This window comes from Coenobita brevimanus, chromosome 82 (assembly GCF_032717465.1).
Source record: "Coenobita brevimanus isolate Jiangsu-jjx chromosome 82, ASM3271746v2, whole genome shotgun sequence".
NCBI lineage: Eukaryota > Metazoa > Arthropoda > Malacostraca > Decapoda > Coenobitidae > Coenobita > Coenobita brevimanus.
Window position 1 is genome coordinate 7,628,240 of NC_137035.1, and position 20,836 is coordinate 7,649,075.

The 20,836-nt window shown below is 46.1% G+C and overlaps 1 protein-coding gene across 1 annotated transcript in view; it reads left to right on the forward strand.

The window, feature by feature from the left end:
* Window positions 1-15,515: 15,515 nt before the first annotated feature.
* The window catches only part of LOC145409678 (uncharacterized), a 631,921-nt gene continuing 626,600 nt past the window's right edge, over window positions 15,516-20,836 (forward strand). Inside the window, exon 1 of the mRNA XM_080280029.1 lies at window positions 15,516-15,633. Within this exon, the coding sequence (XP_080136155.1) occupies window positions 15,532-15,633 (102 nt within the window). The 5' untranslated portion in view covers window positions 15,516-15,531. The remainder of the gene's footprint in view (window positions 15,634-20,836) is intronic.

The following is a 20,836-nucleotide window of genomic DNA, read 5'->3' on the forward strand; positions in this document are numbered from 1 at the left end:
GGCACGGCGGGCATTTTAGTAATATTCCTCCCCTAGACTAGTAAACCTGTATATTCCTCTTGTGACTGTGAACAGAGACTTTTTGGGCTTTGATGAAAGACAATCACCTCCACTTATAGAACCCCAACCCATTGTTAAGTGTGATTATAGTGTATGTTGAATATCCCGTGTTATCCTAACGTAACTCCGTATATCTGTATCCCCGGTCCAGAATATCATTCTATGAAATATTGTAACAGTGTTAGAATTAAGGTAATAGATGTGTTAAGGTGTACTGCCTAGTTTTTATGTCCTGTTCCTTTGTTGGTGCTTTACTTCCGGTTCGGAAAGAGGACCCCGCTCAGTCGCTAGTGTTTTTAGGACAAGGAGTCGACCTAAAATCACTCAGCATAACACTCATCATGATCCAAGATCTCCCATCTTATGGAACGGAGGTACTGAGCGACAGGAACAACATCACACGTACTCGCCAAAAGCGCGGTTTGTTCGACCTGGGTGGCGCAGTTCTTGGGAACATCTTTGGATTGGCTACAGAGGATGACCTTAAAGAAATAAACAACAATTTTAATAAAATAGCTCAGATACTAACATACCAAGATAAACTCATCACAGGACAGATCTCAGCAATGAAGACAATTGTGAAAAATCTGAAAAAGGCAGAAAACATAGCTCTTGAAAGTGTAGATAAAATAAATGAAATGGAAGGAAACATTACACTTTTCCAACACTTCTCCATCATCACAGAACATATTGACACGATTCTACTACGACAACACTAGAGATCGTTTCAGGGCACTTATGCAAGGAATTTCGAATGCTGGTGATGGCAAGATCACAATTGACTTACTCCCAGTTCATGAGCTACGTCAGATAATTAGTCAAGGCATACATAAACATAAATTGAAGCCTTTGTTCCGCAGTAGGGAATTCATGCAATATTACCCATATTTAGAAGCAACACTAACACCAACATCAGTAGTAGTTCATGTACCATTCATAACTGAAGACCTGTTCACAGTATACCAAATACACCCCTTCCCCTATAAAAATAACAACACTTTGGTCATCATCAATATCAACACAGACACCGAACTCATCATGGTCTCCAAGAGACGGAACACTGTCACTTTCGCAAGTGAATCAACGATTGAACGAAAGTGCCGCACATCCTTACATGCTGTTCATCTTTGTCCTGCGTACATTTTCACGTTTCAGCCTACTGATACAGTCCCTTGTGAAATGGCTATCATCAGAAATGACAATATTCATAATCATTGCTACTTCCTATCTGTCGTCAACATTTCCTCAGTTAACTTGCAAGATCATTTCCCTTTCCCAGGCTCGCATGGAGCTGTCTATCTATCTATTTATCTATCTACCTATTATAATTTGTAATTATATGGACTCAGGCTTACCTGGCTCCCCATCTAGGCAAAAGCGATATATCTCTCCCGTGACATGACGCCCCTCTTCCTCGCAGCCAGACCACCCGGCAGTGTACATGAAAAGTACATTACTCTTCAGCAGAGAGAACGCTCACCAGAATTGGGGTGGGACTTACAGTGGCAAGGTCCCGAGCAAACCCTCGGACGCCGAGTCCCCTGCATCGGCCTCCTATTTAACAGAGGACTCAGGAGGAGGCTCAAGTGTTGCTATGCTCCTACCCCGACAGAAGGAAGGCATGCTCTGCCGGAGCTGTGGCGTAAGCCAAGAGAGTTCATCTGACCTCTTCCTCCCAGCGTCAATGGGAAAGGCCCTTCCCCAACAGAAGGACACAATCTGCTTGAGCTGTGGCATAAGCTGAGAGAGTTTGCCCAATCTCTTCCTCCTGATGTTCCAGGGACAGGAACCCCTACCCCGATGGAAGGAGGGCATGCCCCGTCGGAGCTGTGGTATAAGCTGAGAGAGTATGCCTAACCTCTTCCTCCCGACATCACCGGGACGGGAGTCCCAGGCCCTATGGCAGGAGTGCAGAATCTGCCGGAGCCGTGGCTGTTGCCGGGAGAGCCCAACGGGCACCCATTCCCAGCCGCCAGGGCTGGTGGTGTCCGGGAGAGTTTCCCCCAACCCTACCCATGCCTCTATCTCCCATACTGGCAAAGGCAGTGCCCAACAGGGCTGTCTGACAGAGGGAACGTCCCCCAGATCTCCCCTGCACACCTTGGACTGGAGTTTCAGCAGGGCCTTACAGGCTTGCCAAGTAGGAGGGCTGCCCCTCAGCCATCCTCCCTCCGCTAGTCTCCAAGCTCCTACAGAGGGAAACACCTCTTGCTCCCCCTGCCATTCCTGCTGTGGAGTGAAGCGCCCCTCTCCCCATCTCTCTCCTTGAGAGGGTGGGATTTGGTTCCCTACAGGCACCTCTCCTGAGACCAAACCGGGCGAGATGTCCACGAGGCCAGGTGTCCGGTCCTTGCAGCCCCGCCCTCCCCAGGTGCTGATGGACTCTGCCAGGACTAGAGACTGCAGTCCAGCCCTGACAGCCTCCTCCTGCAGACGAGACCACAGTTCCCGGAGTCAGCAGGCCTCCCCAGACACCCCCTGTGGCAGCCGGGCCTCCCCCAGCGCAGGTGGCCACAATTCCTCCCTGACGGCTACCCCTGCTGGATGTGACGGTAGCCCAGCCAGGGCATTGCCCTTCCCCCGGCCGACCCTAGGCCCGGGCCTCCCCAGGTCCTCCCCCTGGACGCTGACGATGATTAAGGGCCAGCACCAAGCAGTGCGTCTCCTGGCCTTCTTCGGCCATTGCCCGGAGAGCCCTGCCTCCTGCTGGGCCGTAGTGGCTAGGTAGCCACCCAACACACCACCCACCCACTCCTCCAGGACTAGTGGCAACCTCACAGACCACCCTCCCCTGTACTACTTGCTGGACGGACGGCCACCGTCTGAAGCGTCCGGTATAGGCCCTCCCGCCTCGTGGGCCATGTCCTCCACTCCGCCAGAATCATGAGTACCAGATCCTGTGATTGTACACTTCCCCAGTGCTGTTGGACCCCTCCCCCAGTGAACCAACTCCTGTGACTCCTTCCCTGTATTTGCGGTGCCTCTCCCCTGTGTTCTATCCCCCTCCTTCTTCTCCTGCGGCAGCCACAGTATTACTTCCCCCCCCCCCAGTGTGCCATAGTGAACTCTACTACCTGTGATCTCGTGCGTGGCCCCCCTTCCCCCCCCCCCAGTCAAGTGCAGGACATTATATACGCTCATCCTATGTGACGCGTACATAGTCTGAGATTACCTAGGGCATCGTCCATGTCACGCAGATATATTGTCCTAGCTAGGACTTTGTCTATGTCACGCGAATGCTTAGACTGAAGGGCTTAAATATATGTTGTAGTCCATGTCATGCGCCTGCATATTGGGTATACTGTACTATGCTGTCCGTGTGTGTTGAATATGCTGTACCTGACGTATTTGTGAAATATTGTCTGTGACACTGTGTGGACATAACCCTACCTCAAGACAGTGGAACTCCATGTACAGGTCAGACCTGCTGAACTAGGTTGAAAGTGATACATAACAAGGATAAACCCAGCTCCAAGCCCTCATCGTTAGTGATGTCTGAATGTTGAAGACCCTATCTACCATTTCCTGTTAAACTGTCCCTGCTTTCACTCCCTCCGTGTGAGGCTCAAAGATAGCTTGGCTTCTCTGGGTATCACGACCATCACTCTCCCAGTATTGTTAAGGGGTTGTGGTCTGGCCTCTATGGATCACGCTGCTGTCATCCACCACACTCTGGATGTTATGCAGCGTATTCTGAGTCCCGACTTCTCGGGTACAGATACGATGCGACCTTAGGCTCTTTGTTCTCGACTGGGTCAGTCCACTCGCAGCCCATCTCTCGTCATGGCAAGACCTCCCGGCGGGACCAGCTCTCCACAGCAGCTGTATCAGCCGAGGGACAGGCTCGTCGCTTCTATCTGAGGGAGTGCCCTGGTCTGCCCATCAAGAGGTAGAGGCTCCTCCGCCCTAGACTCCTCGGCCGATGACCCTCCCTCCACCACGACCTGGACCGAGGCTGTGCCATCTGTGAAGACCAGGACCGGGCCTCCCCTCTGTGCTTCCACCTGCTGCTGCTGGAGAGCTGGGCGAGTCTTTTTCGCCCTTTTCATCAGGGGCATGGGGGTCAAGGGCAGTGTCGGGGCAGCTTCCACCTGAGCTCGTCGGCGCCTCCTCCAACAGCGCCGTGCTGTCTACCCGGCTCTCGTCCCACCCTGCCCTCATTTAGACCATCGTCCAGCCGCCTTCACCAACTACCATCAAGCCCAGCCTTGCCTCATCGATCATTGGGCAGCCGATCTCACCACCAACCATAGCACCTTCCCCTGCCTCTGCTGCCTTTCCCTCATTCGCCAGTTTGCTGTCACCACTACACTCTAATTGGAGAGCTTGTTCCTGCTTTATTTTTCCCCTGACGGGCTCTCAGTTTACCCATGTCCCACCAGGTGTGGGTGAATATCAACAAACAAACAAAGGGTCAGTCACAGGGAAGGAAGGAAAATCCAAACACAACTGGTCCAAGGCATACTTATATATTAACAATAGAAAATTACATACACACCCATGATCAAAACTATGGGACATATAATAACCAGATAATCTCAGAAGGCTAGCCCGTACAATAAATATCTCCACCTAGTTCAGCAAGTTTGACCTTTACACAGTATTCTACCTTTCCTTACATATGATAACTTCCACACAGTGTCGTAAATATGGTTCACACAATACACCAGGTGCGCTTGGTCTCAGATATAAAACAGGGACACTCAAGTATATCTCGATATACCCAAATGCGTGACATTTACGACAGTATATACTCAAGTCCTTATATATATATTTGCGTACCATTAAGAGCCTCCTGTGCTAGTTATATACATCCGCTTGACACAGACGATACCCTAGGTAGCCTTATGCTACGTGTGCGTCACAAAGGATGAGAGAATATAGCATTCACAATCTATCCGCGTGTGGAGCAGAGGGGGGGAAGGGGGAGGTGAGGGGGAGTGGTGATATACAGTAGACTTCTTTACGAGACAGGGAGTTGGGAGTACACATCATATATCACTTTTTATTTACTTCGTATGACCAAAGCAAAAGAGGAGGGAAGGGGTGTGGCACTGATGCTGTCCATCTGTATGCAACACTTGGGGGGGTAGTCAAACTTGGGAGTGGCCCGTGGCCTAGCACCATGCACTCTGCACGTGAGTTTATTGCTGGGGAGTTCACTATTCCACATGGGGAGGTAACACTTGGGGGTGGGGAGACACTGGGGTAGTGGCTTCCCAGACACTAGGGGACAAACAACCTCAGAGTCTTTTACTCCCCGAACGGGCAGAGGGGAGTGCTCTGGTCATGGGCAGCAGGAAGCCCTGTGCCAGGAACTGCAGGTGGTGGTCTGGTGTTGGGGGTGGTCGGTCAGTCCAGAGTGTATTCCAGGGGTAGGTCGCCTGTGGGGTCGCCACGAGTCCCATAGGAGTTGGTGGGTGGCGTGGTGGGCGGCCCTCTTTCTGCAGAGGCCCTGGGTGATGCGAGGCTCTCTGTACTGGGGCCAAAGAGGGACAGTAGGCGTGCCGCATGGCACTGGCCCTTAGTCGTCATCGGGGTGCTGGGGGGCGAACATGAGGAGGCCCGGGCCTAGGGTTGGCTGTGGGGAGGGCAGCGCCCTGGCTGAGCTGCCATCTCATCCGACAGGGGCAGCCGTCAGGGGAGAACTGCGGCCGCCGGTGCCAGGGGAGGTCTGGCAGCTAAGCAGGTGTTGGGGGAGGCCTGCTGACTACTGGAACTGCGGTCTTGTCTGTGAGAGGAGGCCGTCAGGTCTGGACTGCGGCCTCTTGTCCTGGCGGAGTCCATCAGTATCTGAGGAGGGCGGGGCTGCAAGGACCGGACACCTGGCCTCGGGGATGTTTCGCCCAGTCTGGTCTTGGGTGAGGTACCTGTAGCGAAGCAAATCCCAACCTCTTGAGGAGAGAGAGACAGGGAGAGGGACGTCTTGCTCCGCCACAGGAGGGACGGGTGGAGCAAGAGGTATTTCCCTCTGTAGGAGCTTGGGGACTAGCGGGGGGAGGATGCCTGAGGGCCGGCCCTCCTGCTTGGCGGGCCCATAAGGCCCCGTCGAAACTCCAGTCCGGGGTGTGTGGGGGAGGTCCGGGGAACGTTCCCTCTTTCAGGCAGCCCCATTGGGCACTGTCTGTGCTCCTAGGGAAGGCAGAAGTGCAGGAGGAGTCTGGGGAGACTCTCCCAGATACCTCCGACCCGGGAGGCTGAGAGATAGTGCCCATCGGGCTCTCCTGGTCACAGTCACGGATCCGGCGAAACCTGTACTCTGGCTGTAGGGCCTGGGACTCCTGCCCCAGCGATGCCGGGAGGAAGAGGTCGGACGTACTCTCTCGGCTTGCGCCGCAGCTTCGACGGAGCGTGCCCTCCTTCTGCTGGGGTCGGGATCCCTGTCCCTGCGACGGTGGGAGGAAGAGGGCGGACAAACTCTCTCAGCTTATGCCACAGCTCCAATGGAGCGTGCCTTCCTTCCGTCGAGGTAGGGGGATAGCAACCCTTGAGGCTCCTAGCTCCTGAGTCCTCTGTTAAATAGGAGGCCGATTCAGTGGACTCGGCATCCGAGGGTTTGCTTGGGACTTGGCCACTGGAAGTCCCACCCCGATGCTGGCGAGTGTTCACTCCGCTGAAGTGCAGTGTACTTTTGCTGTACACTTTCCGGTGGTCTGGCTGAAGGGAAGAGGGGCGTATGGTCACGGAGGAGACACGCTGTTTATGCCCTGAAGGCTCGGCAAGTGAAATGAGCCTCTCCGTTATCTCCTTGTGGGATGGGGGTCACCTCCCTGTATCCTCCTCTTAGGGTTGTGTTGTCTGGCTCGCTCCACCGAGCCGGTATTTCACTGGAGTTCCTGAGGCAGTCGACAGTCGGGGCACTTGTGACGTCTGGAAATCATCTTTGGTCCAGTAGCCTGAGGTGGCCCTAGCAGGGTGAATCAGACTTCTGACCACAACGCCCTTTAACCCAAAAAGAAGAAGAACACTGTCTACCTGAAGGTGACTGATTTATTTTAATCATCTTCAAAGTAAGCGCTCATTGTATTAATCGTGGAATTTTCGTTACACCGCATTTTCCTCATCGTTATTTTGATAACTATGCATTCAGTCTATGTGGGTCACTTACAGTGTTTTCATTAACTTTATTGTAATCTTTATGTGTAATAAAATAGCGACTTTTAGAGACCAATCTAGTTTCTTTTAGATTTCAGGAGTTGGCAACTCTGCAGCAGCAGCAAGTGTCAACAAAGACCAGCTTAAACTCGCGCGGGGAGAGGAGTTGCGAGGTTGGTGTGGGTTGTTTATGCACTCAGCCGTATTTTTTCCTCGTTGCGAAGTTTGTTATGTATAGGAGAGTTTTTCATTTAAGTTAATGATCCCAGTGACATACATTATGTACTATCTCATGATATATTCGTACATGATTGAAGAAAAGTGATATTTTTTCCTATCTTGCCTTTTTCATGCCAGCTTGTGAGGTGTTGATTGATTGAACTATTTATTGTTGTAAAGGTATACGGAGTACATATACACAGAACGGTAAACATACACTTTATTTCAGGCAGTAGAAGCACAGGTATTATTGTACAAATGGTCCCACACCGCTCTTGTCCATAATGTTACGTCCTCGTCCCACACTGCCACAGGCTTCATCAGCAGTACCAGTAGTACAGTATAGGAAGGACGTTGCCCAGCGAGCTGTTCTTCCTAATGGTCAGCCTTTAGGTGTACAGTACGTAGGATCAGCTCACGATAAATAAACACTGGCATATTAAGTTCACTGTCTTTTCAAATAATTACATTCAGTGCTTTCCAACTTCACTACTCACAAGCACTGGTGCTATACAAACTGTTTTAATTGCTGTTACACTTAATGCTTGACAACACTTCACTATTTCTTACAAGTAGTAATGATATACAAATTTCAATAACACTTTGCTGTTTGCCAACAGCACTTCACTGTTTTCACAAATACCAAAAATATACAGACCTCTCTCCACTGACACCACTGCACTCAAACTGAACTGAATAACCAACTGAACTTGCTCTAGTCTCTACCCCATCCTTATATAGCCATACAATAGAAACTTCTACATTTTTCCACAGTTCTGTTGTATTCCAGAGAGAGAGCATCTGTTACAACAGTTACCACCTCGGAGACATCCAAAACGTGCCAGAGTGTTCTTACATAACACCGTAAAAATTATTTTGTTTACAAACTTAAATTAAATTACATAATTTAATGAACAGTCACGTAAAACATTATATGGAAAAAAAAAGCACAAAAATTAATGCATAACTTACGAAACAACTACACTCACAAACGGCCGGCAAACTGGCAACTCTGACTTGTACTGGAGCTATCCTAAACATCGGGAAACAGTGAGATACTTCTAGACTACCAGACTACCAAATCCTGCTTCTTAACATTAAGAATTTTAGTGCAGTGTTTTATAGCATTGTTCATTTGAATTTGATATTCATTTCTGGTGGCATTCACTCGTTTTCGAGTGTCCCCCCTCCCCCCCAGTGAAGCAGACCAGGGGAGGAAGTTGGAAGAAAATGAATAATTTCCAGCAGAAACAAGTATCAGAATCAAATGAAGAACACTGTAAAGCACTGCATTCTGAAATTCTTATGAACACCAGAATCAATGGGAATTACTGAAACCTACCCCAACTCACCCAACCTAGAATTAACGTAAAGTAACTTAACCAAACCTTGAAATAACCAAAGTTCACCTAGACTTAACCTAACCTTACCTAACCTAGAATTAACCTAATGTAACGTAACCCAGCCTTAAGGGTTGCTTACGGAATTACAAACTGGAGGAATATGAATTGAAATGGTAAGGTCCACCAAGACATAAAGTAACTTGGTGGTGGGATGAGGGTGTAGCAGCTGCAGTTAAGGAGAAAAGAAGGCTTTTCCAGGAATGGAAGAAGGGTGGTAGCAAAGAGGAATATTTGGCTGCCAAGCGTAGGGTTAGAAGAGAGGTAAACAGGGCAAAGTCTGAATCACAGAGGCTTTTACTTGATAACCTAAATCATGGGGAAAGGAAAAATATGATATTTAGGGTGGCAGGTCAGGTGAAGAGGGATAATCAGGATATTATTGGTGAGCAGTGTGTGAAGAATGATGAAGGAAGGGTAGTGGTGAACAGTGAGGATATTAAAGCTGCATGGAGAAAGCATTATAACCAGTTGTTAAATGAGAGTTTAACTGGGACAGGGAAGGTTTGGAGCCAGCAGATCCAATGTTTGGCTCTTGGCCTTTGATTGACACTGCTACTGTGAGTGAGGCAATAGGCAGGATGAAGGTGAGGAAGGCAGCAGGTGTGTCTGGGTTGACTGCCAAAATGTTGAAGGCCTCAGGCGATATAGGGGTGAAGTTAGTCACTGACCTGATAAATAGGATTATTTATGAGTGTGTTGTCCCAGATTGGCTGAAGAGTGTAATTGTAAATGTGTATAAAGGGAAGGGTGATGCCCTGGAAAGAGGAAATTATAGAGGTATAAAGCTTTTAGGTCAGATAATGAAGGTAATGGAGAGAGTTTTAGAAGGTATGATTAGAGAAAGAGTGAATAGTGATGAGATGCAGTTTGGGTTTATGCCAGGTAGGGGGGCCACTGATGCCATATTCATTGTTCGACAGCTTCAAGAAAAATATATTGGTAGGAGAGGGGATCTTTATTTTGTTTTTGTTGATTTGGAAATGGCCTTTGACAGAGTCCCTAGAGAGGTGGTGAAGTGGGCAATGAGAAAGCTTGGCTTGGAGGAGTGACTGGTTAGGGTGGGTATGGCTATGTATGTGGGTGCTCACACCCAGGTAAGAGTGAATGGAGATTTGAGTGATGGGTTTTCCGTAAATATTGGTGTGTACCAGAGGTCAGTTTTGAGTCCCATGTTGTTTATCATGGTACCGGTATTGTACTTGAAGCCCTTTCACGTGACTTTAGAAACGGACTCCCATGGGAGTTGTATGCTGATGATTTGGTGTTGATTGCAGAGAACGAAAGGGAGGCGGAGGAAAGGTTTAGGAAGTGGAGAGATGGTATGGGGCACAAGGGCTTAAGGGTAAATGCAGATAAAACAAAGTGATGATATCTAGGGTTGGTGGCGGTACTGTCAGAGACGAGGGAGAGTGGCCATGTGCAGTTTGCCACAAGGGCGTGGGAAGTAATTCCATCTTGAGCGGTGTTTGTGATAAATGGGTGCATAAGAGATGTAGTGGTATCAGAAGTATACTGCGAGATAATGCTGATTTTATGTGTGCGGCGTGTCGGGGAGAGCAGGTGGAAATTGTCAGACGTGAAAGAATTGAACTTGCTGGTGAATCTCTTGAGTGTGTGTAAGAGTTTTGTTATTTGGGAGACATGTTGTGTGCTGGAGGTGGGGCTGGAGCTAGCTCTGTGGCTAGGGTGAGAAGTGGTTGGAAGAAGTTCAGGGAGCTCTTGCCTCTCCTGACATTGAGAGGACTCTCCCTACATGCTAAGGGGTCTTTGTATGCAGCATGTGTTAGGAGTGTAATGCTGTATGGTAGTGAGACCTGGGCAGTGAAGGAGGAAGATTTTCGCCAGCTCAGGCGTACAGAAATGATAATGATTAGGTGGATGTGTAGTGCGTCCCTGCGTCCAAGGTCTGGGGGGCTGGGTTCGCGATGGAAGAGTTGAGAGGTAGGATGGGACTGGAGTGTATTGGTGTTGTGATGAGAAGAGGTAGATTGAGATGGTTTGGACATGTGGAGAGGATGGGGGATGATAATTGGGTGAGGAAGGTGAGAAGTGTAAATATTGGGGGTGGGGTTACAAGGGGTAGACCGAGAAAGACATGGAACGAGGTCATTATGTGTGACCTCAGAGTTAAGGGACTGAACAGGGAGGCTGCAATGGATCGTGCAACATGGAGAGCCGCCATTAGGTGACCAAGGCCAACGCATGCAAGCATGTTGGAGCCTTTAAAAAACAAAAACGAACTTCTGCTGCTTCAAGTAAGGCGTATGTTCACTGAAATGGCAAAAAAGCATGGCATGAATGAAAACACCATCAGAACGATATGGAAGGACTGGGAGAAAGTAAACAATTGTGTGTAGGAAGTGATGCAAACCTGGAAGCAGTGAAAGTTTATACAGTAAACCCTGTAATATCCAGACATTCCCAATAACTGGACATTTTCGTCCCAGGATCCAATATTCCCAAAATGGGCCAAGAAACGCAAAAAATTCGAAAAAAATGACTTTTTTCCCACCCGTAATTTGAAATTGTTTGTTTTTTAGTTGTTTTCCGAGGAGAGGCACTAACCCTCCGCCAACCCTTTTAGTCGCCCTTAACGACAAGCAGGGATACTGGGGGAGTATTCTTGAAAAAAACCCTACCCCCACGGGGGTACACACTGAGGTGGTTTGGCCACGTGGAGAGAATGGAGGGTGAAAGACTGACGAAGAGAGTGTATGTGAGTGAGGTGGAGGGAGGAAGAGGGAGGGGGAGGCCGAGGATGAGATGGAGGGATGGGGTGGAGAGGTATGTGAGAGAGGGGGGTGTGAGTTGGGAGCAGGGCAGTGAAATTGCGGGGGACAGGGTGACTTGGAGGCGATTTGTTTGTGGCCACCCCAAACGGGATTGAGGTGTCTGGCAATAGATAGATAGATAGAATTTGAAATTGCCGTGTGGCGCCGAACAGCTGTTACACCATGGTCCCTTCATCCCTTCCTTCCTCTCCCCTCCTCCCTCCCCTGTCAAGGTTGCCATTTGGTATTTTTCATTACCAAATGTGGGCTAATTTGGTAATGAAAAATTCGTTTGGTAATGAATCAGAATAATATAATACAAAACGGATTTTTCACATGTATGAGGATACACAGGATGGAGATGGTGGATTGTTTGCTCTCTTTGATTAATTTGGTAGCCTATATAGCATGATAATAATCAACATGCTGTTAATTATAAGAAGAGTGATTACATGTATTTCCACTTGTGTATATAATTAGTGAAGAATAGATGCTAGCTTTACAAATTTGATAATGAAAGTTCTATCTATCTATCTATTGCCAGACGCCTCAATCCCGTTTGGGGTGGCCACAAACAAATCGCCTCCAAGTCGCCCTGTCCCCTGCCATTTCACTGCCCTGCTCCCAACTCACACCCCCCTTTAAAAAGTTAAAAATGGTAATGACAATTGAGGAGTTTGGTAATGTCGCCGTTGCGATCTGGCAACTCTGTTACCCTGCCATCATCAACAGTCACAGCCTAACTCCGATCGAGAGCAGCTGCTTATAGCAGTGCAAGCCACAGGTGCTCGTTTTTTGTGAATAAACAGTGAATAAACTGCAATACCTCGCCACTAGAACACACGGGAATTTCCAGTGTTGTGCAGTGTTAAGAAATTAGAATTTAGAGTGCAAAGGATTAACTGTGGACTGCAAACTGGCGATTCAAACCAGTCCAGGAGCCAGGGACTTGTTGTAAGTACCCAGAATCTTTAATATTGTATAAACACCTCTAAAACCTCATTTTATGGTTCTTTTGCATTTATTTCAGTCTTTTATGTCCCTTATTGGTGTGATTTGGGTCTTAAATAGGTGCAATGCATGTCCAGAGGAAGTTGTATAGGTGTTTTTCTGAGTTAGGGTCCATAAGTACAAGTCCAGGAGGCTGGGGCCCAATATCCGGACAGGATCACTATCCGGACATGCCTTTGGCTCTATTACATCGGATATTGGAGGGATTACTGTACTGGTATGTTGTCCTGAAACTGACCAAGAAGCTTGTAGGATGTTATGTGGAGCATCAGAGAAAGAAGACTCTAACTTTTACCCCTTCTTACTACCTTATCCCATGTAAATTACCCCCACTTATACAAACCATCAGGTAAAACATTGAAATATATATAAGTGTTGTAATTAAGAACATCAGTGATATTAGAAATAGCATTAACCAAAGTTGGGCTGGGTAACCTTTTGTTGATATGTAGGTTTCTGGCACTTCCCCCACCGCCCACCCCCAGTGTGGTTGTCAAATCTTCGCCCTCTCTCATATCATGTGGCCTTCAGGAAAGAGGTTAAACTGTATGCTTAGATGAAAATTTATGGGTCTGGCAGTTTTATGGGATGAAATGAAATGAAAATGTTTGCCAACCAGAAAAAAAGTATTTCGTCCATGTGTTTCCATGAGTTAGCATTCAGTTTCATATTCTTCATTTGATATCGCGCTGCCCAACACATTTCGGACTGATTGAGCAGTTTAACCATATGCTTAGGCAGTCAGAAATGTGTTGCGAAGCGCGATATCAAATGAGCAATGTGAAACTGTACCGTTAACTTATAAGAACACGCAGATGAAAGAGTAATTTTTTCTGGTTAGCACAAATTTTTGTTCTATTTTGTCCCCTAAAACTGCCAGATCCATAAATTTTTGTCCAACCATATGGCCTAAGGTCTCTCCCAAAGGCCACATGATGCAAGAAAAGGCAAAACTTTGACAACAACATTGGGGGTGTGGGGCGGGAGGAGAGTACCGGGGAGCTACGTATCAACCACACAAGGGTACCCAGCCCAACCTCTGTTTTGTTAATGCTATTTTTAATACCATTGATGTTCTTAATTACAACAGTTCTATCTCTTTCAGTGTTGTACCTGATGGTTGGTATAAATAGGGGTAATATACATGGGGTAAGGTGGTAAGAAGGGGTAAGGTGGTAAATGTGAGAGTTTTGGAAAATTGCCAGGACACATTGTACCATTATACATGCAAACATATTGTTTGAGTGATGTGGATTTGAGTACCACGGTCCTTGTCCAGTTGCTGTTGCCCGCGGTACTCGAGGTTTGAGTGTACTTCATCCTCTAAACTTCCATCTTTACCCATCACATTACCAAAATACTTAAAGGTACTCACATTTTCCATTTCGTGACCCTGAAGCCTTACTATGCATTCTGTGACTTAATTTTTATCAAGACCCATAACTTTACTCTTATTCATATTCATTTATAGATTTCATCTCTTTCATGCACTCCCATGCTTATTCACCAAGCCCTGCAGCATCATTTCACCTTCTCGTAACATTACATTATGATCAGCAAAGAACAGCACAGGCATTCCAAGCATCCATTACCCTGCCTTGAACTGTACAAACTCTCAGGTCTGAAATTCTTGGGTCCTAAGGCTGTATGGGATGTGAAATACTGTATTCTGGAAAGTACTGTAGAATCATAATGATAACTAGGCTACAAGAATCTGTAGAAGACCATGAAGTCAATGCAGTGAACAGCCTTTTATCAGCAATATAAGCAACGTTGGGTCTGGTTAGTACTTTGATGGGTGACTGCCTGGAAACACCAGATGCTGTTGGCATCCCCACGTGTCAAGTGGGGTTGGTGGAGGATTAGTGGCCCTCCCTGTAAAACAATTAACTCTAAGCCCTTGGCCACCCCGTTTGGGATACATGGCGTCTGGCAATGAATGAATGAAATGAAAAATATTAATTACTATTTGCTGTTATACTTGTCCTCACATATGTATTGATTGTGTGAAGACAGATGATATCAACAACCCCTGTTGCATGAAAAATGTTTTGGAAAGTGAAGGTTTTTAGAAATCGGATTATTGGATTTAGGAGAGTGTATTCTTTTATACCGCCATCCATGTTTTTACTGAAAAACCATGGAGACATGACACATCCCTGTTTCAGTCAGATACAGTAGCTATTCAGGTAAAAGAAATTGTTTATGCATAAATAGCATGCAAGAGAGTATTGACATGCTATATGCAGATCTAACCTGGTTAGGAAGAAGTGCTAGGGAGGCCCCTAAACAAATGGGAATATGATGTGATTGTTATTAGTTGCCTTTTTTTTATTTATTTATTTTTTTTTTTTTAATCCATTCACTCTGATTTCTCCTTGCCCTGCAGAGCTATACAGTATAATCCATTGATCCTAGCTCATTGGATTCACCATTCAGTTTGATGGAAATATTTTAGAATTTATGGTTACTGGGTGATATTGTTCAGACGAGACTTTTCAAACTGGAGAGGTCAAACATAGCTTTCATTAACTCATCATTACCAGGTGCTGATCCTAAGTTGAAGAAAAATCATCTGGAAATGGGAAGAGAGCAATTGAGGATATGTCACTGGTTTCAAATTGTATAAACCTTTATGAAGTAAAGGAAAATTGTCTAATAAAGTTTGATTGTTGCCTGTGAAGCAGATTTGCCAGTTCTCCCTAATAAATACTGTGTATAAAGTTGTACTGATTTAGAACACATCCCGTACATGCAGGGTGCCATGGGAAATATGTGAATTTGGAGGAAGATAATACAGTATATGCCCCTAAGGTTATCAGTTATTGTAGCTTCATAGTGCTAGATAATTTGAATCATGTTAATGAAGCATAAAAATGACCTCCTGAAGTTGCCTAGGCAATTCCCATGGTACTCTTCATAACAAATGCTGCCTGTATTGACTTTAGCTTTTCCCAGTCTCTACGCCAGCCATGCCTGAAGTGGTGCTGCAGGGGGTGCCAGTCAGATTCCCCTTTGAGCCCTACAGTGTCCAGGAGGCCTATATGACTAAAGTGCTTCAGTGTCTTCAGAATGTGAGTAAGCACTGTTTGTGTGCATTTAATTGTGATATACAGGAAATGAGCTACGCTCATGGGGTCCCATCTCTGTTTCTCAGTAACTCAAATTTAACTTTAAACTCGATTAAGTTTTTAGACTGGACGATATCTTTGTCCAGGGTGTTCCACAGGTCTGTACATCTATAAGGAAAACTATATTTCTTGATATCCTTCAAGCAGCTTGACATCTTCAATTTCATTCTGTGTCCTCTTGTTACTCTCTTATCCCATACAAACAGATCTTCTCTATCAATTTTATCTACTGCCATCGTGGTCCTGAACACTGCAATCATGTCGCCCCTCTTTCTCCTTTCCTCTAAGGAAGGCAAATCCAGCTTTTCCAGCCTCTCTCTGTACAACATCTGCCAAACTGAGGACCATCTTGGATGCTGTTATTTGTATTCTCTCAGTCTTGTTTATATCTTTTTGTGTAGGGACCACACTACTGCTGCATATTCTAAGCTGGGGCGGATCATGGCCACTGTCAGTTTTTTCATCTCCTCATCCATATAATGAAATGCTGCTCTTATGTTAGCCAAGAGTTTATACACATCTCTAACTATCTTGTTAACATGTTTTTCAGGTGACAAACTATCTGGACCAGCACTCCCAAATCTTTCTCTTCTCTCACTTTTGTGATTGGTTCATTACCCATCAAATAATTCATTGTTGGCCTCTTGGTACTTTTACCCATTTCCAATATTTTACATTTCTTTGCGTTGAATTTCATTTCCCACATCCGGCTCCAATCATGTATCCTATCCAGATCCTCCTGCAGCATTTTACAATCCTCCTCAACCTGTACCTTCTTCAAGATCTTTGCATCATCAGCAAACAGACTTGCATAACTGTTCATGTACCATATCATTTACATAAATCAGGAACATTACTGGCACCAACACTGAGCCTTGTGGGACTCCTCTTGTTGCTTCCCTCCATCCGGACATCCTATCCTTTATTACTGTCCTCATTTGTCTGTCTCTCAAAAAGTCTCTCATCCATTCTGGGAGGTTTCCATTCAGTCCTCTTATATGCTCTAGTTTCCACATCAGTCTCTTATGGGGTACCTTGTTGAAAGCCTTCTCCAAATCTAAATACACACAATCCACCCCTCCCCGGAAAACAACTAACTAAAAAAACAAACAATAAGCCTCGGACAAGGACTGACCAAACGATGACGACCAAGGACCGGATGAAGGACATGATTATCGGAACATGGAATGTAAGGGGAGCGAATGATGAGGTGAAAGAGAGAGAGACTGTCCAGGTGCTTGAGGGTGCGAAAGTGGATGTATGTGGAATAACTGAAACAAAATGGAGAGGAGAAAGTGTGAGAGAATGGGAGTATGGATGGGGTATATGTGCAGGAGTAGATGAGAATGAGAGGGCAAAGGAAGGAGTATGTATAGTTGTGAGTAAAATATGGAAGAGGAGCATAAGACAGTATGAATCAGTTGGGCCTAGGATTGTGTGGGTAAAGTTGAAAGTTGGAATACAAATGTGGGCAATTGTGTGTGTGTATGCGCCAACGCAAGATCATGCTAGAAGAGTGAGAGAAGAGTTCTGGACAAATGTAGAAGTGTGCATGGAAAAGTTTGGAAGGAATGAGAGAGTGTTTTTGATTGGTGATATGAATGGTAAAGTTGGGAATGTGAAGGTGGATGGAATAGTTGGTGAGTGGGGTGTGCCTGCCGAGATAGATGAGAATGGGAGTGTGTTAGTGGACATTTGTGCTGGGAGGGGGTTGGTGATAGCCAATACCCTTTTCAGGCATCAAATGATCCACAGGTATACATGGCGAGTGATGAGAAGGGTGGGTGGTGAACTGAATGAAAGGAAGGCAATGATTGATTATGTGTGTGTGGATGAAAGGATGCGAAGATGTGTAATGGATGCAAGAGTTTATAGAGGATGGGGGAGAGGACTTTCTGACCACTACTTGGTGGTGGCCAGAATTAGATTTCAAGTAAGATGGAGGAATAGAAGAAAGGAAAGACGAGAGGAAGGAGTAGTGGCAAGGAGAGTGGAAAGGTTAGAAGAGGATGAGAAAAAGGCAGAGTATAAGAGAGAAGTGGAGGAACGATTGGTCAAATATGAATTGGAGCAGATGGGAGACGTGGAAGGTGTGTGTAGGATATTTACAGAAGAAGTATGTGCAGCATGTGATGTGGTGTGTGGAAGGAAGAGAAGACGGAGGGGGGTGCAAGGAACAGCGTGGTGGACTGAAGAGGTGAAACAGGCTGTGGCACAAAAGAAGAAAGCATACAATGAATGGATGAGAAATAGGGGTGTGGAAGAAGTTGAGAGGCGGAAGAGAGAGTTATATGTAGAAAGAAAGAGAGAGGTTAAAAGATTAGTAAGAGAAAGTGAGAAGAGAGTGGATGAGGAATTTGGAAGGAATTTGAGTGTAAAGTGGAGGGACTGTAAGAAAATGTTCTGGAAAGAGGTGAAAAGAGTAAGACAGGGTGGAAGTGAAGTTAGCAGGGGAGTGAAAGATAAAAATGGTAGATTACTAGTGCAGAAGGGAGAAAAAGTGAGCAGATGGAGAGAACACTTTAAGAAATTGTTGAACGTAGAGGATGGAAGTAATGCGAGTATAAGTGGCTGGGGAGTGGCTGGGAGAAGGAGGGAAGTGAGAAGACAGGAAGAAATTAATAGGATAGAAGTTGTGGAAGCAATGAAGAAAGTTAAATCGGGGAAAGCCCCAGGAATTGATGGAGTGTGTGGTGAAATGCTGAAGCATGGGGGAGAGATAGTAGTAGAATGGATGTGGATGTGCAGATTGGCCTGGGAGGAAAGTAGAGTCCCGGAGGATTGGAAGTCAGGTATAATTATTCCCTTGTACAATGGAAAAGGGGAAAAAGAAGTGTGTGGTAATCATAGGGGCATTTATCTTCTTAGTATAATAGGAAAAGTGTATGGTAGGATACTTATTGACAGAGTTAGAGAAAGAACAGAGAAATTAGTTGGAGAAGAACAGGGAGGCTTTAGGAAGGGAAGAGGTTGTGTAGATCAGATATTCATTCTTAGATCTTTAGTGGAAAACTTTGTAGAGAAGGGAAAAAAGTTGTATGCGGCTTTCATGGATTTGGAGAAAGCATATGACAGGGTGGATAGACAAGGATTGTGGAAAGTGTTAAGAATATATGGAGTAGATGGGAAGTTGTTGAATGCTGTGAAGAGTATGTACGATGGTGCGAAGGCTGCAGTACGTGTGGATGGTGAACTAAGTGAATTTTTCTCTTTGAAAGTTGGGTTGAAACAGGGATGTGTCATGTCTCCATGGTTGTTCAATCTGTACATGGATGGGGTAATAAAAGAGGAACAAGGTAGGGTAGTGGATGTTGGAGTGGCCCTGGTGAGAGAGGATAGTGTTTGGAAACTCCCTGTACTGTTGTTTGCAGATGATACTGTGTTGTTGAGTGAAGACGAAGGGGAGCTGCAAGACTTGGTGGATGAGTTTGGGAGAGTGTGTAAGAAACGGAATCTAAAGGTGAATGTAGGGAAGAGTAAAGTGATGGTCTTTGAGAGAGGTGAAGTCAGTGAATGTACAGCGAGGTTGGATGGTGAGGAATTGGAAAATGTGAGTACGTTTAAGTACTTGGGTAGTGTGATGAGTAAGGATGGAGGTTTGGAGGGTGAATTGCTTGAAAGGGTACAGCAGGGAAGAAAGGTTGCTGGTTCTTTGAAAGCAGTGATAAGAAACAGGGAAGTGAGCATGGAAGTGAAAAAGTTACTACATGACAGTATTGTGATACCAACTCTAACATATGGAAGTGAAGCTTGGACGTTGTTGGAAGGACACAAGTCAAGAGTGAGAGTAGTGGAAATGAGTTATTTAAGAGGAGCCTGTGGAGTCACATGGAGAGACAGGCTGACGAATGAGAATATAAAGGAGCGTTGTGGTGTTGATGTGGATGTGATAGGAAGTGTTATGAGGAACACACTGAGGTGGTTTGGCCATGTTGAGAGGATGGAGGGTGAAAGACTGACGAAGAGAGTGTATGTGAGTGAGGTGGAGGGGGGAAGAGGGAGGGGGAGGCCGAGGATGAGATGGAGGGATGGGGTGGAGAGGTATATGAGAGAGGGGGGTGTGAGTTGGGAGCAGGGCAGTGAAATGGCGAGGGACAGGGCGACTTGGAGGCGATTTGTTTGTGGCCACCCCAAACGGAATTGAGGCGTCTGGCAATAGATAGATAGATAGATAGACACCCAACCGTCTCTCTCCTGTAGCACGTCAATCGCTCTTGAGTAAAAGCTCAACATGCTGGAAACACATGACCTTCCACTTTTGAATCCGAACTGACTTTCAGCCAAAATATTCATCTCTTCCATATGTTTTATCCATCTATCTTTCAGAATTTTCTCACACAATTTTGTGATCATGCTGGTTAGGGACACTGGTCTGTAATTCAGGGGTTCTTCCCTGTTTCCTTCCTTATAAATTGGTACCACATTTGCCCTCTTCCATTCTTGAGGCACTTTCCCCTCTTCTAGAGAACACACAATTAAACTGTGAATCTTATCTACTAATTGTTCTCTGCACTTCTTCAGTACCCAGTTAGAGACTCCATCTGATCTTGGGGCTTTCCTTACATCTTGAGTTTCCAGTAATTTATACACTTCCTGTACTTCCACTTTTATATCTTTTATCACTACATTTCTAGTCACTCCCTCCCCTTCCACAAACTCCTTTTCATTAGTGAAAACTGATTGGAAACATTTGTTCATTATTTTGGCATGCGTTGTGTGTATGTGTGGGTGGGTGGGTGGGTGGGTGAGGGTGTGCATGCAGAAAATTCACACCACCATGAAGAAATGTATGCAAATCAACCATAAGGGATATGAAAGTAAATATTGTTGACAATTTCTATTACAGTTACAAAAGTGTAGTTACATACGTAGTTACTACAGTGTATTAAGTGTTTTGGTGATAGTTGAGTGGCTTTTGGGGTGCTGGTGGTGGTGATGGGCTAGACGTCACCAGAAATGGGTGATGGGCGAGTACAATACTGTTCCCTTGTATCCATCCATTGCCAGACGCCATGTATCCCAAACGGGGTGGTCAAGGGCTTAGAGTTAATTGTTTTACAGGGAGGGGCACTAATCCTCCACCAACCCCACTTGACATGTAGGGATGCCAACAGCATCTGGTGTTCCCAGGCGGTCACCCATTCAA